Source organism: Podarcis bocagei (genome assembly GCF_964188305.1).
Source record: "Podarcis bocagei genome assembly, chromosome: 1".
NCBI lineage: Eukaryota > Metazoa > Chordata > Lepidosauria > Squamata > Lacertidae > Podarcis > Podarcis bocagei.
The window spans coordinates 46,731,578-46,753,103 of NC_138125.1; the positions used below are offsets into that span (position 1 = coordinate 46,731,578).

Here is a 21,526-nt window from a genome sequence, read left to right on the forward strand (position 1 = left end):
GGTTTTCCCTTTCTATAAAAAGTTGCAAAACTTTACAAGGAAAAAACTTAGAGATTTTTGCTTAGAATGAATTTTAATAGGCAATGGTGCCAGATGCCACACTGCAACTGAAGACCTCATTATTCCATGGTTTGATAGGGATGAGGGTGATGACTTGGATACTGGACCTGAGTAGATGGAATGGGCTGAGTACTCAGTTCAGCACCAGCATGGGCCAGAGGCCCAGAAGGGTTTTGCCCATGGTACATACGGATTCCATCACAAGAATACCACTCCACATTGGAGTGGGTTTATACAGCTTGTATCTGGTGCTGGACCATAGAGACAGATGAGGGATTATGCTCATCCTGTCCACCCTGTTGCCAGCAGCCTCTCTGACTGAGGTATGGAAGGTACAGAAGCCAGGATGGTGGTCTTAGCAATTTCAGTGTCCAAGCCGAGACTGTGGGGTGGGGTTGGCTTGGGACTTCATGGCCACCTTGGCAACAGTGGGGCTGTCTTGGTTTGCCACCAGCCCTATACACATGGCAGGACCACACCCTCACTTTTTATTTGGTCCAGGTGAGATGGGCAATCTCAAAATAGGAGAGAGGGGTTCCAAATAACCCCAGTGTCAGGATCAGGGCACTTTCTGGTGGAACCTGGGAGATTCCTGAATGCTCATGAGGATTTTGAAAGCCCTGGCCTTCTAGAATGAGGAACTACAACAGACTTTTGGCACAGTCGCTCATGAGTGCTCTTTCCAGTGTTGTAGAGCATGTATGGCTGCCTGGTATCCCTGCAAATGTTGTGTGATTAAACTATTGGGAAGACTAGCTGCCATCTGCACACAACACATTCTGAAGCCAACTGAACATTAGTTAGAGGTGCATGATCATGCCTACCTCATGGTAGTGTAGGAAGCAATGAAGTGCTTCCTCCACTGCTTCCTCAAGTAAGTTATCTGGCAGAGCTCTTTAGAGTGTTCAGAGGGCTGTTATCTACCCCTGTGAGTGGAGCTATAGAGTCCACTGCAAATTGTTTTCAATATAGTTTAAGGATGAAACCATTCAAAACACTCTTGATGCTGTTATTGCAGAATCTGCTGAGGTGCCCAACACACCATCTGAGCGAATGTTTGTGTGCTCATTTTCCGTTATTAGGGTTTAATGTCTCCTTGTAGCATTGTGTTTGATGACTTGCCATATCAACCAACCCTCTTGACTGATTAGAACTAGCAACAACCGCCCTCCCCAACAACAACAACCTCCCCATAACAGTACCTCAGCCCAGGAATTTGTTCAGCAACCTCAGCTTTTGTAGCTGGAATCAGTCAGGGCCCCTCCCTACCAGGTGAGGTGGGGAAAGACCTGCAAGGCAGGGAGCAGGTCTTTAGGGACTCATCAGCATCAACTGGAGCCACTTTGAGAATGGTCCATCATTCCTTTCCTTTCCTTTGTCTGCTCCACGTGCATTGCTCTGATTCTCACAACCTTTCTCCCAAATATTCTTGATAAAATTTCCCTCAGATCCCCATCTGTAAAATGACCTTAATGATATAAAGACAGATTAGAATGGCAGCTATGTATATTCCTTGGAACTTTCTCATCATTCTGGCCAGTGCTCAGATTATGAAGCAAAAGGTAAGGGAGTTCTTAATGAAACCCAAAGCTCTGTCCCCTCACTTCCCCAATTTTAGACAAATCATGGGCCTCCTGCAGCCAGAATGAGAGGACTGGGACTTCTACCGCCCTCCCTTGGTAATTTGAGTGCTACTTCTGAGTGGATGCTACTGCTCTTCTAGTATGAATGAAGTAGTTTATCTTAACCTGTACCAGTACGGGTTCCGACCTGGGTTTGGGACTGACTCACTCTTGGTCAACATGATGGATGACCTGTAGCAGAAGACACACACCCCCCTTGATGTGGAATTCGTTGCCATTTGAAATAAGGCATGCTCCAATAAACCACACTTTTAGATGCATTCTTATGCCTTTTTTTATTTACCCAAGACATTTCTGAAATAAAGTTTGAATTATTGTTCATTGACTACCTTAAAACAACAGCTTAACTATTTTTGATCTTCTGTACACCACGCTGATATTTTGCGAACAGTTTATAAATATTTTTAAATGAAATAACTATTATGTGGCTAGTGGTATTACTATGTGGAGCCCGCTATTAAGCTTCTTTTAAATTTCATGCTACCCGTCAACATTCTGACCTTACTGTGACATCACACACATGCAAACACACATGCAACACACATACACATCATAGCCTTTCCTTTACCCATCCTCCTTCATTAGGATCTTTCATTAGGACCTGAACTTTTCATTGCACAATTAGATACTTTGATTTTGACTGGCAGAAACGTAAACCGATTTAAAGAGATATATGTTTGACCTGCAATAATGTTGCTTTCCTGGTTTAATTTTATTTTTAAATTTTCCAGCAGTGAACAGAGAGATGCTGTACATGAAGATTGTCAGTCAAAGCTGAAGAACCAGGAGGTTCTCCACAGCAAGGAAATTCAAAAGCAGCAACAGTATGTTGAAAAATTACAACAGCAGATCTTGGATGGGCAGATCAAAGCTGAGCAAGAACTAGAGCATGATCAAGCCATAATCAATCAGTGGATCAAAGAAAGTGAGTTTTCTTTCCCATTATCACTTTCCATTCTCGTTTTTTTCCTACTTACACTGCTGATGCATAATTTTCTCATTTTATTCTGGTTTCTTTCTTTCACCCATTATTTTATCATTCTCAAAGTGAAGTTAGCGCTCAAGCAGCAGTTTATATTTTATATTCATTGGATGGATGAGTCTTCCCTACGATACTTTAAGATACATTCTTGTCCTTCTTAAAACTACCAGCTTGAGATGCTCTCTGCCCTTAAAATTCGGATATAGCTACAGAAATTTGAATTAAGGCTGTATAAGATATTCCCCAGTCTCATTTCTCAGGTCAAAAATAGCTTTATGGATGGGGTAGAAATCCCCCTTCCCACAAAAAAAGATATACGAATGCCCAACTTTTTTCAGCTCCTTTGGGTGTCATTGTTTGATCTTGCTCCTGCTGCTGTCAGTGTCATTATTCCTCCTCTTTCCCATGGTTAATCTCAGTGATTATTCCAACCAATCCGCAGACATATGCTTAATGCCCATCAGATTTGGCTACATGGGGATGTCACTGAGGATACTTGAGAAGAAGGAGCAAGTTGATATGTGTTGATGTATAAAGCCCTGAACAACTTGGGCCCTTATATCCCTGCTTGATCACTAAGATGTCCAGATGAGCTGTGTTAGTTGTCCCCTGTTTGGGCCTCAACTAGGGTATTATAGTATCACTGATCCCATACTGTAGAAAACTTTTCCAGCAGAAATTTGGTGGGCGTATGTGCCCCCCCAACATTACAGTCTTAGTATGATCCAAATATGTTACCCACACATATATACTTCAAACTTCAGAGTTCCAAACTTTAGTTTTTATTTATATAAAAACACTTTCTTTAAAAAACAAAAAACACCCAAGAATAGCCAGTGTTTCAAGTACAGTGGAACCTTGGTCCTCGAACAGCTTAGTTGATGAACAAATCAGCTCTCAAACGCCAAAAACCCAGAAGTGTTCTGGTTTTTGAACTTTTTTCGGAAGCCGAACATCCAATGCAGCTTCCGCTTGAGTGCAGGAAGCTCCTGCAGCCAATCAGAAGCTGCACTTTAGTTTTCAAACGTTTTGGAAGTGGAACGGACTCCCAGAATGGATTACGTTCGAGAACCAAGGTACTGGAACAGCAAGGATTACCATCCCAGACCTGTTGTGTTTTTGTTTCCCTTCTCCCCACAACCCCCTTTGCCTCTGTGGTTTTAGGACCACTGGTTTTTAGGACAACTGTTTTTAATACAGATTTTTTAATTATTGTAAGCCACCCAGGGATCCAACTTTGGTGCTGCTAAAAGGGGACGTCACTTTCTTCTCCGTCAGTCACCCTGGCTGCTGGGCCTTACCTGTGGATGCAGGCAATCATGGGCGAGCTTGGGAGCATGGTTTAGGAAGTGGACTCCCTGTTTATAAAAGCCAGCTGTGCCTAGGCCTTGGCCTCAGTCAATGCTGGATTCATCAATTACCCACCCCACACTTTATGTGTAGGACTGCTCAAGGGTGAGCCGGTAGGTCCTGCATAAAACCTTGCTATGGGCATCTTGAGTTGCCATATTCGGGGACAGGGAGGAATTTGCCTGCTGACAAATTGGGCTTGTCTGAGGGTTTTGCCTACCTCATAGCAATTGTCACAACTTGATGGCAGATAAGGCATTAGGTTGGATCCTTAGTCTAGGTGGACTGGGAGGTTGGGAGCCCTGCCCCTCCAAGGAATCAGAATATCCCATTAAATGGATCCAGGGTGAGGTGCTTCTGTCTGGACACCCAGAAGGTGGCTAATGGGCTATAACACCTTCAAAATGGTGATCTTGGGTGGGAAGTTCACCCTGATTGATGTAAGACATAGGGCAGTCCTTAACTTTGGTTAACCAAATAATCAACCAGCAGACAGACTAGACTGGTTGATTCAGGATACACACCCAATGCCTGTGCCAAAACCTGCTGACATCTGTAATCAATAAAGTTGTGGCCTGTTTGAATCCTAGTTGGTTGTCCTGTGTTTACTGCAGCTTCAGCATGCCTTGGCCACTCCGCCACAATTTCACTGCACCTAGACCCACAATGTCAGGCTGATCTTGCTTAACTTATTTCTCAAAACAAATTGTAAAATTGACATAGAGTTGATTTTCTCGGTGCTGTTGATAAATTACAACAGAACTGACAAGACTTGCTGATTTTCATGCTTTTTGTTCATTTGTTTGTTTGTTTTCCTAGACCAGCAGTGGCTCATTGATGAAACGAAACGGCTGGCTGTCCAGCAACAGCAGCAGGAATCTGCTGTGCAGACAGAAGTCAAATCATATGCAGAAGCTGGAGTCCAGAACGTATTGGAGTCAGAAACTGGCCTGTCCCTGACAGAACAGAACAAGAAGAAACTGGTACAGTTAGAACTTTTACGAAAATACTCTTTGAAGAAAGCAGAAAGACATTTAAGCCGGAAGAAGGTTAAAGTGCATCTTGAGAGGATTGTGAAGAAGCAAAAATTGCTAGAGGCCAAGAAAAACCTGGAACACTTAGAAGCTAATTGCTGGATTAATGAGGATAATGTGAAACATTCCCAGTCTCTGGACCAAGATACCACAGTAACTTCTGGGGACTTCAAGTGTTCACAGCCAGAATCAGATTCATGCTCCTTGCAATGCAGAAGAAACAGCTTTTTAAATCATCAGCCAACACATTGCAGGTGAATATTTGCACAATACTTCTCAAAACACTAATCTGTTCTGACAAAGCTCATTTTTCATTAACTTCAAAGTGCATGTTAAATGTTGTGGCTCCAAGCTTATTCAGTCTCATCAGCAGATGTGTCAACTAAACTTTTAGTTTATTAATCATTCAAGCTCCATCATAACAGACAGGAGTGAGAGTTAAGGCAAATGAAAAAGTTTCGATGTGACATTGGAAAAGAACAGGACAACACTTGGCAAACCTCTCTGAGGAGGGAATTATTGAGGCTGCTTGCCATAAGAGAAAACATAGTCCCCTTTCTTGCCTTGGAAGGTGGAAGGCTGTTATTTAAATGCAGTAGTTCCAAAGCATTTAGGACTTTATAGACCAAACTTGTACTTGGAAACAAATCACCTGTTTAAGAACTGGTGAACTGTGGTATAAATTGCCACACTTCCTGCAGTAGCTCAGAGGTTGCCTATATAGTAATATCCAGTTTTCAAGATTGAACATATCAGTTCAACAAACACTAAGATCCTCTCAGATCCAGTGTAATCCAGACCATGTCATATTAAGATTTGCTGGTCAGCAGGTTCATCCCAACAAGATTTGATAGCTTGTCAAGGCCTCCTATTGGTCTCTCAATTGCTGGGCCATTCAGGTAAGGACTAGTGCTTCATAACTCTGTTGATTTGGTATGTTTGTCTACATAGGACTGTATTCAACATAGTGCTAAGGAGACTGTTCTATCAGGGCAAGGATTTCTGCCTGTCCAGCTGAATGTTCTCCCCCTCACCCCCAACTCTCTACTTGGGGTTCCCTCAACCCTCTAGATCAGATTTGGGGACAGTATAGGACATGTGTGGGGAGAAGGGGGAAATCCTATCGCACTGGTTGAAATATTTAATTGAATACTGTCCCTATGATCTTGGGTTAGAACCTGCAATCATACTATAGGTTCAGGGATGGGGAGCCTATAATCTTCAATGTTGTTTGATTCCCATTAGCTCTGTGCATTGGCTATGCTGGCTGGGGCTGGTGGGAATTGGATTCCAACATCTAATGGAGGGGCACAGGATGCCCATTCCTGCTGTAGGCTCTTAGCATCAACCTAGGTACTTTGCTTATTAGTCCACCACAGAGCAACCACTTGACTCCTAAGCAAATGACAATGATAAGATTTCCATTGGGGTAAGCATGATTATGAAAGCAATGTTGCACCTGCCTTAAAAAAAGACACCATAAAGCAAATTTCTTAACATATTGTTGGTTTTGTTTTTACAGTTTTTTCTTGAAGAGGGATCCCTCTCAAGTACCTACCTCAGCACACAGCCATGGATGCTGTGAAGTTAACCAACCAAGGAAATCACTGTCTGTAGAGTATCTTCCAAGAGCAATTAAAGAACTTTCCAGAAGAGATAACATTCATGATGACAGAGATTCTGCCTTCCCAACCAACAGACAGGAGATCAAAATTCAAAAGTCATTATATTTGGGAAGTAAAGGAAGAGTGAACAATGACAGTAGTAATACAGAAGTAATTTCCCTTTTCTGTGAAGAAATCAAAACAATGGAGAAATCAAATAGCAGACCAAGGCAAACTAGATCTAAAGCCCAGATTTCTAAGACCAGTTCTCCTGACCACTTCAAGAAAAAAAGTGAATCTGAAACAGGAAGACAGGTGGGAAAACTAAAAGCACTGGCAGATTCAAATCAGCATAAAGGGAAGCACTTAGAAAAGAGTGACGCTCAGGAAGCTAGCAGAAAGACTAGAACCGATACAAGAAAAAAGCACAAAACTTCACTTCCAGGAAATTCCTCTAAGGAACTTAAAAAATCAGCAATATATGGTGAACCACCAGAAAAGCATCTAAGCCAAACAGCAAATAATGTGAAAAGACATTCAAAGGACAAACAATCAGAGGAAGAGCTTGAACTCCTGAGGTTATCAACTTCAGCAAGAAGCCTTAACAATATAAATGCCCCCACACTGCTCTGTCATGAGGAAAAAAGATGGCACAGTGCTGAGGTGTTGAGCGATGGAAACTCAAAAGCAGTCCCCAAGCCACTGAGAAGCTGGCAAGAAGATGATGACATTGAGTTTTCTGATACAGATAGTGCCTATTCTGTAGATTCTCTCTCATCTGCTAGTGCAAATATCCTGACAAGTCAACTGAGTCATACGGAGTCATCTGGAATCAAGGACACAGTTGAGCTGGAAGGTTCTGAAAGTGATGACAGCCAGATGTCCCAAGATTCTCTTTCAGAAAAAGTAAAGAAAACTGAAAGTCAAGATACAATTAATTTTCTTGAGGTCCATCAGGAACCTGTTAATAACTGTCAGTCTGCCTCACCGTTAGCAAACACATCTTTATCAAAAAACAATAATTGGACTATGAATGAAAGAAGCTTTTCTCTTGATAGTCTAGGGGATGTTGATGAAGTTTCAGAAGATATAGCAGAGGAATCCAAATTAGAGTCATTTGATGAAGTTCCGGCAGAGGCTTTTTGGAATTTGCAAAACCCAAGGTCAGAATCCAGAAAGAGCAACAAGCAGCAAAACCATGAGATCTGTAAGGAAAGTGTAAAAAGACCCAGTGAATTGAATCTGAATACTGATTCTTTTTATCTGGATGCTAGCACTCAGTCTAGTTCTAGTAGCATTTATGATCAGTCAGTAAAAGAAATGGAAATTTGTGTTTCAGGACCAGAGAGTTCATTTGATCAAAGATCAAATGCTGCAGGTGAAAACCTTCCTGTTTTCCCAGATGCTTGGTTGTCTTGTGACTCAAAAAATGGAAAGACCAGCCCCATCATAACAATGCCTTCTTCCCAAGATCACTCAGAGTTCCGGGTTGCTCAGCTTCACCCTATTAACAAGTCAAACTGCTGGATGAAGAAAGATGACCTAAGGCAGTCAGCTGCAGAATTATCATTTGTCTCCTGTTATAAAAAACCTTATTGGGTTTCTCATGAGCCAGACACAATAGAAACATTATTTTCGCCATCAGTACCTTTTCCAGAAACAAGGAAACACCTTGAAATTGAAGCTCCAGGAGTCATGCCACCATTTTCTCTGTCAACCAAAAACATTCAGTTTGGTCATGGTTCTACATTTATTACAAAATATGGTTATTCTGAAGTTGCTTCTCTACCTGAGTCTAATTGCCAGCAGCCTGATGAATTATCTGAGGGTGGATCTGCTACTATACAGAAAGAAGAAATTTATGTAAATACTAATTTCAAAGAATGCCTCTTTAGAACAATTGAAAAAGAAGATTTTGACTGTGACTCTAACAGCAACATAAGAGACTTGGAGGTAGTTGACTTAAACCCCATAGATAAATCCACTTGCACGGTACCTAGTCGATCTCCTGACTTGATTGCATTGGATAAAGCACAGAAAAAGTATCAAGGTCATGAACATTTGTTTTCAAAAGAGGGAGTGAATTTATTTAGTGGTGAAAGTTTCTATCTCTGTGATGCATTAAGCAAGAGTACCAACAATGTTGGGGAAGAAGAATATTCTAGTGACAAGCTATTAATACATGGTGGAAGGAATTTTGATCTGGTGCCAAAAACAAGATACCAACAAGTGGCTGCAGAAGAAATTGGTATAGAGAATAAATTGTGTCAAAGTGAGAAAACAGATTTTTGCCACAGGGATCAGTTTGCTCTACCAATACAAATTTCTGAGACTGAGAGATTCAGTATGCAAGAAAAGAGAGATGCTGTGACAGAATCTGCTTTAGAGGTACCTTCATTTAGAGAAGTAGAAGAAGAAGCTCAAGAGAAAGACTTGTGCTCAGAAAGTAACTGTGAAATTCAGACTAAATTATTATTAACAAGTGATTCTCATTCAGGTTCAGAACTTGACTGTTCTGGAAGTAGTGTTAGCCAAAATGTTTCGTTAACTTCTGATGCTGAAAATATGATGGAACAGACCAGTGAAGGGGGGAAAACCATGCTCTCTTTTTCTGGCCAGGGAACATCTTCATCTACTTCTGTGGATTTGGTGACTGACAAATCAATATGTTCAACTATGGACAAAAATGGGGGGGAAACTAAACTTTCAGTTGATTGTGATAAATCCACTTTCCAATCTAATTCAAATATGCATTATCAAGACACAGCTGGAATGGGAAAATATGCTGGGAAATGTCAGGGTTCCATGGCACTTAAGGATGTTCATCTGACCAAATCTAGTTCCATGGAAAATAATGTAAATGATCCTAACTCTGTTGGCACCACTGATCAGAAACCCACAGTACAACAGGAAGTTGAAGATACTTTTTTGTTTGGCTCCAGTGTTCAGTCTCGCAAAACCAAAGCTTGGCATATACCTGCATCAAGCGTGGGCAAGGAAGCTGCAGTTTTCCATGTGGACTTTAGCAAAAATGATGGCTCAGGAGTGGAAGTGAATTCTAATCAAGCCAGAAAGAACACTGAAAAGGACCGTGGGGGAATGCTGGGAAATGATGGAATTGAACCAGTCACAGCTTTCCAAGAACAGAATCTGTATGTGGATAAAGAATCTGAACATACAAAAAATGGTGTTGATACTGGAGCTTTAACTACTTCTGAAGATAATAAATGTGAACTTAATAGTAAGACGATAAACTCTGAAGAACTTATTAAATTAATGAATAGTGTCAATAAGCTGGAATGTGACATATTGGAAATTAAATATAGTCAGAGGTTGCACAATTACCATAGATGTGAATTTCAAAGTGAAACTGTAGAGAGTAGGATGAACTCAGAAAATGTTAGCTTGGTTCAGAGTACCAGCGAGGAACATTATAAGAAGCTGGCTGCAACAGTGACATATGAAGAAACAGATATCCAGCTGATTGATGAAAACAAAGGAGAACCATGTCCAGCAAAACCGGCAATGGAACCCGATAGCATTATTCATTCAAGCAGTGTTAATGAAAATAAAATCCATGAAACTGTAAAACAGAGTGATTGTCCCGCAGACGTAGAAGCAAGCTCTGAGTGCGCTGTGCCAGCTGGGTGTTCTAGCTCAACAAGTTTTCCTCAAAATATTACAGACTTACTTGACAAATGTGAAAAACCAGTTCAGGTTGACAGAATTTTAGAAAATGTCCTGAGTTTTGAGCCCTCAGCAACTGCAATAACCATTGATTGTAGGCAAGAAGATGCTTTAACCTATAGTGAAGATGATAAAAATATATATACTGACAATGAGACATCTGTAATAGAAACCTTGTTAATGTATCCCAAGACTGTTCTTCAAGAAAATGAATTTAATGGGGACGTGATTTGTTCTGAAACGGGGAGCAAAGAACATTGTGACGCAACAGAAAATGTGAATTCCAGGTTAACTAGGCTACACACTGATGACAATGTTGCATTGCAGCAAGAAAATCCAGTACATGGTTTTATTAATTGTGACACCACCAATAATGGAACAAATTCTGAAATACCAGAAATATACTTCACTTCTTCCAATCTGGAAGAAGAACAGGAGGTGCACCAGATAAAAGAAGTGTGTCTTGATATTATTAAAACACAACAGCATGAAAAACCATCAGGGCTTTGGACTTACACAGGTATAATTAATGAGACACCAGAAGACAATAGTAATGGTTGTGCAGGTGACAAAAAAGCTGTAATTGGACAGAGTGGGATTAGTGAAGAATTTAAACAAACTGGCAGTGGTGAAAATACCAATGGATCCAAATGTCTTTCTACAAATTCTCATGGAAATATTTCAGAACACTGTGATGCAAATTTTGATGGAAGCATATGTGATGATAAATGTATGCCAGTTAACTGCATACCTAAGGAAAAAGAAACAATGCATCCAGCAACCCCCCTGCCATTGGCAACAGCTGTGAAACTGGACCAAAGTACTATTATACCAAATGTGTATATTTTAAAAACACAGAAAGTTGGGGAAAATTTGGAAGAAAATAGAGAAAGCCTAGAAGTGGATGTTTCACAAAATCAAGCTGAATTTCTATTGGAGAACAAATGTAGTTATTGGTTTTCAAACAATGACACCGTGTTAAGTGATTTATTAGAAGAAAAGGAAAGGCTGCCTCTCATTTTTTCAAGGAATGAAATTTTTGATGATTCAATGTCCATTAACCAAACAGGTCCGCTAGAACACAGAAATCAAAACTATGGGTTAACTTCTGCGACTGCTGAAGACCTTTGTAATCAATCTGCATATAGTTCTTTGCTGCCTGGAATAAGGACAGATGAAGAAAATATGAAGGGTGACTGTACTATAATAAGCAATCCTGAAATGCTATTAAGTAATAGTATCAACAATGAAGTAGTTCTCCAGTACTATGAAACACAAATGGATAGTGACTTGCAATCTAAAATGTCACGTGCCTTTAACAAAGTGGGGGGGAATGACTCACTTTCTGACATTGTCATGAACAATAAACGTATTGCATTTCCTCCTGATCAGCTAGAACAGAATGGACAGGGGAAGGAAGACTTCATATCCAATAAAATGTCTAATTACACTGCAGCTGAGCAGAATCCTAGTAAGGATGACACATTTTCAAAACCATATATTGCAGAGAGCCGTGCATCACTAGTATCAGCTACTACTGATGACTCACAAAACAAAGCTAGTCCTCTCAAGACATTGTTTCCTTCTGAAAGTACAAGTGATGATACGGACAGGTTTCGAGGAGAATACAGCACAAAAGAAGAAGAAAAGTGTCTAAATTCATTAAACACATCGCAAAAAGAAACTGCCACATCAGACTCATTAACCTCAGATAAAACAACTAGTTATCCCTCTTCAGGTTTCAGAGAAAATGTAGAAGAAGCAACACCATTGTTACCAGAGCTTTCTTCTCATGAGTGTTTTAACAGTATTGTCAGTCAGAAAGATTCATTAGTCCCATATGAACAGACAAATAAATCCCTAGGCACTGATTGCATCAAGACAGAATGCAGAATAAATAGTATTGGAGAAATGGAGTGCCAACCAGAAACTAAGATTCACATGTTCAGAACTTCTAATGATCTTTGTATGGGGTGCTTAAATGACTCTATAGCAGTATCTGAGGATGGAGCAAAACTTTCAGGGTGTTCTGACCAAGCCCTATGGGGAAATGCTCATTTTGGTGAAGACAAAGCTGCAGGATGCAGGATGAGTTCTTATTTGTCTGAATACTCTGCTAGTCACTTGAACAGCTCAACAGTGCTTCCCACGCATTTGCTAGAATGCCCTACGGGCAACTACAAAGATGATGCTTTGTATTTTGGGCAAAGCAAATATTTGGACTCTGGCATTTTTAATGTCCCTGCCTCAACTGTTGGTGATTACTCTGTACACCACCAGCAAGACAGCAAAATCACTAATCCTAGTTATAGTAAAAATACTCAGCGAATGGCGGAAATGTATCAGAAGGAAAACCAAGGTCAAGATTATTTCCCTGAATGTCTACATAAACAAGAAAATACTAAGTCTTCACAGCCTGGGGATTATGTGGATAGGACAGAAATAAAATTGCAAGCGGAAAGCTTGCTTCCTTATCAAAGTTTAGAACAAATAGTTCTAAGTGACAAAGCATTGCCACCTGCTTTATTTTCAGTTGAAGATATCTCCACTAGTACTGTGCTTAAAAATGTGGACATTCTAGAGCCCCCAAGATCACCGGAAGGCGTCACATCTTCTCTCTATCCACCATATACTGACTCACTGCAGAATACGTTTTTGTCAACTTCATTTCAAGTACAAGAAAGTCGAGCATTTTGTCATCAGGATTTTCCAAATGTTGCTTGCTTTTCTTCAGATACCTCTTCTAGCCTCAATACTAGTCACAGTGATGCCAAGACACATGGTCCTCTGAAAGCTGCTGCATCAAACTGTCCTGCACTTGCCAGCAGTATGATGCAGGAAAGCCAGTGTGACGATTCTGTGATAGTAGACCCACAGCCATGTGCTTCTGAAACTACTTCTTTTTCTCTTATGAAAGAAAGTGGTTGTCTCCCACTTTCTGATCCTAACTCTAGCTCTCAAGGAAACTCAGCTTTAGATTGCAGCGAAATACACGAATTTAAAACTGAAAAATTCCATTATGAAAGAGATGTTTGTGAAGAACCAAGGGATACAACTTCAGTGCAAAAGGGCTATTTGGAAAACATTGGCAAAACTTTACATCACACATTGCATTCAAGTCTTGATATGCAAGAAGATCAGAGTACACCACAGTTAAATAGCAGGGTTGATATAGACAACTTCCCTAATACAAATGCAAATAATCATATAATTGCACATACGATGATGAAGAGTAAGAGAGAATCTTTAATGTCGGAACAGCTAAATATTTCAATAGTAAATGACAGCATGGCCTCAAAGTATTTATCAGGAAACAGCTGTTTGACTTTGCAGGAAGAACCTGCACCAGAGACAATTAAAATTGAAAATGCAGTTTTTACTTCACAGAATTCAAACAGAAGCAAAGAAGATGGACAACGGCCATGTTTGCAGAGTCATAGCTTATCAGCACCATCTATTACTGTTATATCTAATTTTGAGTGTGCTTCAGAAACTTCTAAAGTTGACCTTTCTGTACATTCTACCTCTAAGTCGTTACAAGAGTTAAATATGAGTGTTGAACCACCATCTCCAACTGAGGATGACCTGCAAAGAGCTGAAAGCATACCCAAATTAAAGACAGACAATGTTGTGCCAGTTAAATATAAACCCAGATTTCAAAAGAAATCCATTCAAGCCCAGAGGTCTAATTACTGTGATAAAAGAAACCGTAGAGAGAGCACTCAGGAAAGTCACTCTTCAGATCCTTCCACTGCTCATTATCCAGTGGCTGTTGCCCACACAACTGGCAATCCCATGGATGCAGAAACAGAGAAATACTCAAATAATGTTTCTTTGGCACACCAACACAGTTTGAGTACACATGAAGATCTAAGACATCAAATGGAGGCAAGAGACAATAAAGATGCAATGCACTTCAGTTCAAGCGATATCAACCCATATATTCACCCATGGCAGCAAGATGAATGCTGCAAGATTGGTTGGAAACAATATGTTTTTGGAAGTGCAAGTGATGTCTCTAGTAACCCACCTCCATTGAGTTTGGATAATCAAGCAGTTATGAGGTGCTCCAGTGTGGATAATGGTTTGAATTCTCAAATCTCCCCTTTCCGTTCTCATCTCAGTTCATATGCTAATGCAAGAATGTTATCCAGCACCATAAGTAGTACAGAAGATCTCCAGGGATGGGATGTTGCGAGAGAAGGCTTTGACTCTACCCATTCAGATGAGAGTGGCAAGCCTTGTACCAACGTTTCTCATGATGAACTTGAGGCTACACCAGAAAACTTCATTTCCAGATGTGAAAATGGTTCTCAGCAGTCTGGAAATGCTTCCATGCAAGTTGACGAAATTGTTCTTCTCTACCCTTCTGAGTCGGAGAAATCCTCCAATAAACCACAAGAACTACTCACTTGTGACCGGGAAACACAGACAGAGGCACCAACAAGGCATAGAAGGCAGAAGAGACACCGGAGAAGCAACACAGATATATCTGCAAGAAATCCTGAGCCAAGCAAGGATACATTCCAACAGCCTTCTTCTTGGTCAAGCGTGCAGAATCTTTCCCTGCATCTTTCACAGCTGCTTCACAACACTTCTGAGCTGCTAGGAAATTTGTCGCTACAGAATGTTAAAGATAGTGAACCAAGTGACCATAAAGCGATTGGTGAAGAAAGCTCAAGAACCACTGTAACTGACAGCTGTACCCAAACAACAGAAGACATAGGCATTCAGACAGATATTTTAGGACATCTTCAGAACAAAGACAAGGAAAGGACAATCAACACTAATGTAGAAAGTGAGACAATGAAGTCTCAGGAGGTAAATGTTATTGTGAAGTTAGTACATACAGATTCTGTAGCTCTGGCTAAGGAGAGAATGTCAGAAGGCATGGGACACAAATTGCAGGGCATGCTTGACAAGGGAAGCCATGATGATATTCCAGAAGATTCTTTTATGCCTCAGCCTTCCTTAAGTAGAGATTCCAGTTCTTCATCAAAGGTGCCAATAGTTCCATTACATGCCCCAGCAGTACTTTTCCCTGTTTTATCTTCACTTGGTTCTAGACCTGAGTCTTCAGATGTTGTGGTCTGTAACCCTGCCTCTAGCATTTCTCTGTCTCCAGCATGCTACTCTCAGGACAGGAAGCCTGTTGGTAAAACTGACATTCCAAGAATAAGGGATAATAGCTTGCTAGTTGACCGAGCCTCTTCCCCAATTTTGACTCTTAGTGCCACGCCAGCCAGCCAGCAATTCACATCAGGCAAGTCTGCTTGTTCTTTCAAAGGATCTGTTGGACAACGGAAACATACTGCAAGCTCAGAAACAAGTTTTAGGGAAAACGGTTCAGATCCACAATATGACTTTAGATCTTGGGAGCCATGTGTAGACTCTTCTTCACAAACTGAGGTGGACAGTGAGTCTACCACGTCTAGAGAGAGCAAGGAAATGTACAAAATGCCTGAAGATGGCTTTGATAACAATGCAGCTAGAGAACTTTCAGGTGCTTCAAAACAAAAGCACAGGTTTACTATTGACACGCATACTGCAGTTCACACCAAAAGGCTTTATCATTCAAGTAGCACTTTAGAACTTTCTAGCCATGGGGAATACTTAGTTGATGATCACAGAGAGGCTGTTCCAGTGGAACGTTCATTTCGTCAGATACGAGCCACGAGGAGGGCGAGAAACTTCTCTGGAGGAATCAAATATGAAAGTCCCATTAGAAATTCAGAATGCTCGCCCACCAAAAAGTCATTTCAGAGATCGTTAAGTGAGACACCAGAATGTGTGCCTGATTCTTTTTCTCCGCAACACCAACAGACACGGAGAAACCAAAAGCACTGCCCTTTTCCAATGTCTGAAAGGAGCAGTGTGCAAGATGATGATGAAGATGACGATACAGGATCTGATACTGAAAGTGAGTGTAACACTGAAATTCTACTAAGTGAGAATACCTCCTTGGTAAAGACCCACAGACTTCGAAGCTACAGTCTTCGTGACCTGCCTCTGCACAATAAATTCAGCAACTGGTGTGGTGTGCAGGGAGGTTCCCGTTCTTCTTTAACTAGCCTGACTAGAAGTGCTGGTGATATCCACAGCCAGGCAGAAAGGAAGACCATCAACACAAGAGCATCTGAAGCAGAAGAGAGATCCCAGCTTAGTGAAAGGAGAGCCAGGGAGATTGAGGGGCTCCGAAGAGAGCGTGCCCAGATTATGTCTAGCATACACTTAGAAATGAACCAGCATCCTCTTACTGTGGAACTTACTGAAGCAAAGCTGAATTATGGCATTGGAGAAACAGATGCCCAGCTGAGGATTCTTCAGAGTGGAGTAGTCGAGGACTTGACATCAGTACCCATAAAACAGCGACTCTATGAAAGGTGAATTGCTTTACATTTAAAATAATAGAAAATTGGCTAGAAGTGGTGCTTTTCAATCTTGAATATTTCTTCTTAATAAACTACAGAATCTGTTGGGTGTATTTGTTTAGAATGGGGGTTATTGGTTTGTTTTTGTTCTTATTTTTGTTTTGTATTTTATTATGTATTTTGTGTCTCTTATAATGTAATTCCATGTTGTGAACCACCCTGAGAACGATGGCTATAGGGCAGTGTACAAATTTAATAAACAACAACAGAACCAGGTCTTCTGAAGACACAAAGCAGCTGCTGACAATAGCCTCCATGTGTCACATTCCCCCTTTCTGTAATAATACAGCCTCAGTTTACCCAGAGCCTCAACTTCATGATGCAGCATATTCTCTCCCCGCCCCGGCAGCTGCCATTAAGGTAAGGTTGGGAGAAGAGAAACTTAGACATGGTTTGACTAACCAGGACCACATGAATTGGTCCTTGACAGCCCCTTTTGCTTTCCAGCTGCACTGAGCCAAACCAAGGTTCGGCTTAGTGCACCATTCAAACCTGGGATTGCGATTAAGCTCTCTCCTCACTAATCACGAGCTTCAGCCAAGGTCTGTTCCGACACCATCTTCCTGGAAAAGTTACCGTATTTTTCGCTCCATAGGGCGCACCTGACCATAGGGCGCACCTAGTTTTTAGAGGAGGAAAATACGGAAAAAAATATTCTGAATCAAATGTTGCACTAAACTATTTAAAGGAGCAAAGCGGGCGGCTCCTGTCCGCTTTGCTGCTTTAAACTGAGCCTCAGAGGAGGGTAGGAAGGGGAACCATGGCTTATCTAAGTCCAGTTAATAATGCTGAGCCTGACTTATGGCCATCGAGATTAGCCTGGCCATCTCAGTGGAAATCTGGGGAGGCTGGGGTGGACTTTCAGTGGTCAAAGTGTGGTTGTGTCTTCCTGCCCGGCATCTATTTCCTGCCCTCTTTCCCTCCTGCACCCCCACACCCTGCTTCGAGGGAAGGAAGCGGAGCCATGGATCCTCTGCTCACAACTGCAGTGGATTCCCTCCACTTTGAAGCAGGAAAGTGGGAGAGGAGCTGCTTACGTGAGTGTAAGCTGCTCCCCTCCCACTTTGCTGCTTCAAAGGGAGCCCAGGAGGAGGGAATCTGCTGCAGCCGCAAGCAGCGGAGGATCCATGGTCCCTTTCCTTCCCTCCTCCATGATTGCTTTGAAGCAGGAAAGTAGGAGAGGAGCTGCTTACACAAGTGTAAGCTGCTCCCCTCCCACTTTGCTGCTTCAAAGGGAGCCCAGGAGGAGGGAATCTGCTGCATTTGCCAGCAGAGGATCCATGGTCACCTTCCTTCCCTCCTCCGTAGTTGCTTTGAAGGAGGAAAGTGGGAGAGGAGCTGCTTACACAAGTGTGAGCTGCTCCCCTCCCACATTGCCGCTTCAAAGGGAGCCCGGGAGAAGGGAATCCGCTGCAGCTTCCCCCACCTCCCGCAGAAGCCGCGCGCTCTTTAAAGGGGCTGCGCGACTTCTCCTGGCTTTTCTGGGAGGTGGGGGGATTCCCCCACCTCGTAGAAAAGCCTGCAGGAGCCGCACAGCCTTTAAAGAGGGCGCCGCTCTTGGGGGCTTTTCCTCCAGGAGGGAGAAGGGACTGATGCGGCCAGTCAGTCCCTTCTCCCTCCTGGAGAAAAGCCCGCAAGAGTGCACGAAGCTTGTGTGCGGCTCTTGAGGGCTTTTCCCGCCTGCCTCCCCCCTGCATTCGCTCCATAGGACACACACACATTTTCCCTTGCTTTTTAGGAGGGAAAAAGTGCGTCCTATGGTGCGAAAAATACGGTATATCAGCTGTTACAGAGAGGAAAGTTGGGAACTTCACTTAGAGCAGGCTTCCTCAAACTCCGCTCTCTAGATGTTTTGAGACTACACTCCCATCATCCCTGACCACTGGTCGTGCTAGCTAAAGATCATGGGAGTTGTAGGCCAAAAAATATCTGGAGGGCCGAGTTTGAGGAAGCCTGACTTAGCTACTGTTTTTAGCAACAGCCTTATCTCTCATGTAATCCAACTCTCATTCTTCCCTCAAAGTTGCAAAAGTTTCATTGGGTAGAAGATATATATACAGTGGTACCTCGGGTTACATACGCTTCAGGTTACATACACTTCAGGTTACAGACTCCGCTAACCCAGAAATAGTGCTTCAGGTTAAGAACTTTGCTTCAGGATGAGAACAGAAATTGTTCTCCGGTGGCGCGGCAGCAGCAGGAGGTCCCATTAGCTAAAGTTGTGCTTCAGGTTAAGAACAGTTTCAGGTTAAGTACGGACCTCCAGAACGAATTAAGTACTTAACCCGAGGTACCACTGTATATATGAATGAATAAGCCATTCAAGGGCATGATTATCATTTCAACAACATAAACATCTGTTCAGCACCGCCACTTGTCATTGCTCCTAACAGACAACCAAATTCTTCTCTGACACAGTTAAGGCAGTGGTAGGTAGTGTTAAGAATTCCAATCTGCTGACAAAGCTGCCATACACGATACACCAGTGTAGCAATGAAAATACAATGATAAATCTCGTTAGCAGATAAAGCTGCAATCCAGTACTCACTAGCCTGGGAGCAAGCCCCATAAATTCCATTGGCACTTATGTCTGAGTAATTATTCTTAGGATCAACCTGTATGTCTGAAAGTAGGATTTTATCACTAGTACCTAAAAAAATATTCTTCCATTGAGACTGAAAACTCAGATAGCCCTAAATTTTATATGAAGTATCAACCTTTCTCTCCCCCCCTCCCCCTCCCCACTATAGGCACAGGAAGTCAATTGAAATACTGAGAAAGCAGCGGGAGGAGAAGCTTCAGTGTTTCAGAAGAAGCCGTAGCCTCAGCCCACAAAAGCACCTCAGCCTTTTGCAGACAGTAGAAACGAACCAGAGGGATTTAGATCTCCCTAGCCGCCGCCGCGAATACCTACAACAACTGAGACGGGATGTTGTGGAAAATACAAGGTAGAGATGGCCAAGGGCCTTTACTGGTGTCAAAACACTCATATTGTATGACAGCACTGGTGAGACATTTGAGGAGACTAGAAGATAGCTCATGTTCATGTTCCAGCCAGCTGAAGGCCTTGTTTGATCCGTCTGAACTCTCTTCTCAGCCATTAAAACAAAATCACATCTCAAGAAGGGTGGTCTTGGAAGTAGAAGTATTTTTTTTCCTTCTTAGGTTGATGCCTCTCTTGCTTCATTTCCTGGGTTGTTGTCAAACTGAATTCTCCCCATAATCCTTCACTAAAGGATTTTTCAGTAGGGAAGAAGCACAATCCACACCACATCCCATGATTTCTGCTTGACAAAGATATTCTAGAATTGGAAAAGCTAATGCACTTATTTTGTAAAGTGCATTCTCATTCTAGTGTCATAAAGCAGTGCTTGCTCTAACATTTACCACTATTAATAAAAGACAATGATTGTAATGATTTTTTCATCCCCCCCCCCCCAAGAATTCAAGAACCAAAAAAGATCCAGCATCCTACGGAGATTGAGTTGCTGCTCCGAGATTACCAGAGGGCGCGAGAGGAGACCAAAATGGAAATTGCACGAGCCAGGGACAAGCTTCGGGAAAGAGCGGAGCAAGAAAAGAGGCGCATTCGAGAGCAGATGCACTCTCAGCTACAGAAGGCAAGTTCTAAACCACTGAAGGTTGTGCCTATTTAGAGGCATGCGATGCAATAACCTTTCTAAAGCAAAGCCAGTACAGTATCATCAGGGCTTGGATGAGAGACGGCATGGGGACCCCATGTATACCACCTTGGTTTCCACAGAAGGAAAGTGGGGTATAAACACATTAAATAGGTAAAACACAGTTTATCACTCATGGAAATGGCACCCCACCCCAGTGTCTGAAGGTTTTGAGCTGCATTCACATTTTTGTCCTAAAAATGCTAAACAGCGTATAAACAAACAAACAAATAATACCCTGCCCATCTGGCTGGGTTTCCCCAGCCACACTGGGTATCTCCCAATGGAATATTAATGTTAATAATAAAAAGTGATACACATCAAACATTAAACATTTCTCTAGTAGTACAGGAGCAACTGACTAAAATTAACCAACAAAAATAATGATAATCACTTATTTCCATTTTTCAGAATTTAACTATTTAAGCTATTTGTCTAAATGTAACAGGATTATATACCCCCAAAATATGCATTCCACAAACAGAAAAAAAAAATCCCAACTACAGATTCAGAAAGAGCCCCAGTAAGCCTGTGTACACACACATCCTGTAGATCCTCACACCTTTATTTGGCCAGATGCCCAATATTCCTCAGAGAAGTGAACTGAGGAGTAACTAATTTCCCCCATTTTTTGCAGAAACCACCTATGCAGAGTGCAAATTGATTGGTCCTTGTAACAGCTATCAGTTATGCTACCTCCTTCCTAGCTGGCTGTACAGTCTGTTAATTAGCAAACCCTTGTGGCGATCATGAAGACACCCTCCCCCTTGCCTGGAATAATGTTTCAAGGCTGTTGTTGTGTGTGTTTGTTTTAAAACCCTACATTTAAATTTTTATTTTTTAAAGAGGACTCTGGATAAAGATGCCAAGTGTCTGGAAGGGGTGGAAATCAGTGCTAGATTCAGAGTCAGGTGTGCATATCAGAGGAGAGAAAGTGGGAAGAAGAAAATGCACTGGTTCCCATAGGTAGCTTAAATTTCTCATAAAGTTGTCAGTTGCTTATGTTTTCAGGAAATCTATTACTTGTATGTTAAGCAAAAGTGCAGACAGGACCA

At 41.9% G+C, this 21,526-nt stretch overlaps 1 protein-coding gene across 5 annotated transcripts in view; it reads left to right on the top strand.

The window, feature by feature from the left end:
* Positions 1-21,526, top strand: part of STARD9 (StAR related lipid transfer domain containing 9) — a 113,794-nt gene that overhangs the window by 60,048 nt on the left and 32,220 nt on the right. For 4 of the 5 annotated variants that reach the window (XR_014012532.1, XM_081211419.1, XM_081211417.1 and 1 more), the window contains 5 exons: positions 2,435-2,628; positions 4,855-5,323; positions 6,592-16,743; positions 19,542-19,739; positions 20,234-20,415. Coding sequence is in view for 4 of the 5 variants with exons in the window: in XM_081211419.1 (XP_081067545.1) it covers positions 2,435-2,628; positions 4,855-5,323; positions 6,592-16,743; positions 19,542-19,739; positions 20,234-20,415 (11,195 nt within the window). In the remaining variant the exon portion in view is untranslated. The remainder of the gene's footprint in view (positions 1-2,434; positions 2,629-4,854; positions 5,324-6,591; positions 16,744-19,541; positions 19,740-20,233; positions 20,416-21,526) is intronic. The other variant, XM_081211418.1, reaches the window with a different exon arrangement.